At 43.6% G+C, this 2,500-nt stretch overlaps 2 protein-coding genes across 14 annotated transcripts in view; one reads left to right on the forward strand and one right to left on the reverse strand.

Moving 5' to 3' along the window:
* The window catches only part of LOC124955107 (Down syndrome cell adhesion molecule-like protein Dscam2), a 201,574-nt gene that overhangs the window by 33,151 nt on the left and 165,923 nt on the right, over positions 1–2,500 (forward strand). The window lies entirely within an intron of this gene.
* Positions 1–2,500, reverse strand: part of LOC124955109 (zinc finger protein 423) — an 11,518-nt gene that overhangs the window by 878 nt on the left and 8,140 nt on the right. For all 6 annotated transcript variants that reach the window (XM_047509027.1, XM_047509026.1, XM_047509025.1 and 3 more), the window contains one exon: positions 1–2,500. This exon is cut by the window's left edge and continues 878 nt beyond it; it is cut by the window's right edge and continues 864 nt beyond it. In XM_047509027.1, the coding sequence (XP_047364983.1) occupies positions 1–2,500 (2,500 nt within the window).

The raw sequence follows: 2,500 nt of genomic DNA on the forward strand, positions 1-2,500 counted from the left end.
ACGTGTTTTTTAATTCTGTTAAGATTCGTAGTCGCGTATCCGCATTGAGCACACTTGTAAGCACCATGGGGAGTCACCTGTACGGCATTGTCCTCTTGATTTCTTTGATTTCTTATTTGTTCGGGAACGGGGACAAGATTCTGACTCATCGTTGGATTAATCTGATTCCTGTTTACATTATCGTCCTTCGATTCCTCCGATCTCAAGTCCTTCGGATCGTTACTAATCTTTTCCTGATCAATGTTTGGATTTCCAAGTATGGGCGTTTGAAACTGCGTTAACAGTGCCGGAAATTGATGTCTGGTTAGCAAATGTTGGTGCAATTGTTCAGGCTGATGGAATCCTTGAGAACATATTGGACATTGGAGAGTATTGTCGGTGTCTATGCTTTCTTGGGCGTTAACGTGGGATCTCTCGTGTAGGAATAAAAATGGTAAAATTGTCGTCGAAAAATTGCAATAACTGCAACGATAATTTTTCATTTGTTGATCGTCCGAGGTAGAACCAAATAAATTTGACAATACTTGATTACCAATGTTACCGGTTAAATCGGTCGTCTTATTTTGTTGGCTCAGTTCGAACCCATTCGGTATTTTAAGATTCGAAACTTGTTGAACATTTTTCGAATTATTATTACCAGATCTATTAGCGTTCCTCGTTGTGGCTTGATATTGTTGTTCCATATCGCGCCACTTATCGATACCGATTTTTCCATGATCTCCCAACAGATGTGCCTTGAGCCATTTGATACTGCGAAACCTACGGCTACAAATCGGACAGACCTCGGTGAAATGTGTAAAATATCGATGACTTAGGTCACCCAATTGTTCCGGCTTCAAAGCCGAATCCTCGGAGCTCGAGGCATCGTAAGACTCCTGTTTGGCCGAGGACGAGCTAGTAGCATTTTCGTCGACGATACCATGCGTATTGTGTTTGTGAACTCTTAAGAAATATTTACTACAGAGTTCCTTGTTACAGATGTTACATATAACACCACCGATTTGAGCGCCATTTTCTATTTCTATTCCATGCATCCTTTGCATATGGGTCTTCATGAAATATTTATTACACAATTCTTTGTTACAAATTTCGCAATAACTCGAGGTTGGGGTCATCGAGGTGATCTTTTTTTCCGTTTGCGTTTGATTGCCGCTCGTTGGTATCGTCGTGGTACTCGATGTAGAATTGATCAAAGCATTCGTATTAATAACGTTGGAACCAATAGCAGGAGGAGGAGGAGGTGGTACTTGCGACAATGGATTTGGTATCGTTGCTTGATGTTCCTCGACAATATGCTTCTTCAAAGCTTCTTGACTTACGTAATCCTTCTCGCAAAGTGTACAAAAAGCTACGATCGTTGTATTTCCTGATTCGCATGATTTATCTTGAATCGGCGATTGCGACGGATTCTCCGTGACGTGAGAATGCTCGGTCGCCATGTGAATTCGCAAAGATGTTCTAGATTCGCACTCTCTCCCGCATATGTTACAGGATTGTAATCCCTTTCCCATGTTAGATTCCAAACCGTTCAATTGCAGGATCATCGTCTGAAGTTTTTGAAGATCTTCGGAAATGGAATCGGTACGTTGGTCGGACGTGTCCTGATCGAATTCTTGTTTCGGCGATTGTTGTTCCTCGTTTTCATGGATTTTCCTAGAGTGTGCCTGATAAAGACCGACGGTCTGAAAACGTATGCCGCAAGGTTTACACTCGTAATCGTCGTTTGTACGATCGTTCGATTCCGATCCATTGCCAGACTCGGCCACTATCAAATTAAGGGGACTAGTTTGTACTTGATGCCAGGTGAGCGCCGCCGCGGGATTGCTAGGTGATTTTTCGTTGTCATGTACGATTATACCGTGTCTCTTCATTTTGTGCGTACGAAGGAAATATTTGTTGCAATATTCCTTGCAACAAATCTCGCAGAATGCTTCGGGATTGATAACGCCTAAACGACGAAGACGATCGGCATTGAATCCCGAGTCTCGAGCTTGTTGGATCGACTGGGGTGAGAGGTGTCTAGGTGCTGGCATAAACGTCGTATCCTCTTGCTCGATGCCAAATTCTTGCTTGAACAGGGTCTCTATCCCGCCAGGACTACTGCGTGGTGTCTCCCTGTCGTCTTCGCTTTGCGAAGCAGGCAAAGATTGATCGGCCGTTTGCTCGATCGACTCGTTGTGGATCTTTTGCTTGTGCTTTCTCATCGATTCGTCGTTCTTGAAACGTTTTTGACATACGTCGCACGGAACGCTTGGCATCGGCGGCGTAGCCGGCGGTTCCAATTTAATCGACGTACTTGTAAAACCACCGCTCGGGAATATTTGCGATGGAAGGACGTTGGCACTATTATTATCGTTGGTCGTATTAGGTCCCGGCGAATCAACGTAAATACCGTGCTTGTTGGCCTTGTGCGTTTTTAAGAAATACTTGTTACAAAATTCTTTGTTGCATAAATCGCAATAAGCCTCAGGATTAAATATCCTAACGGGTGCGGAAGGTA

The sequence above is a fragment of the Vespa velutina genome, chromosome 17, assembly GCF_912470025.1.
Source record: "Vespa velutina chromosome 17, iVesVel2.1, whole genome shotgun sequence".
Classification (NCBI taxonomy): domain Eukaryota; kingdom Metazoa; phylum Arthropoda; class Insecta; order Hymenoptera; family Vespidae; genus Vespa; species Vespa velutina.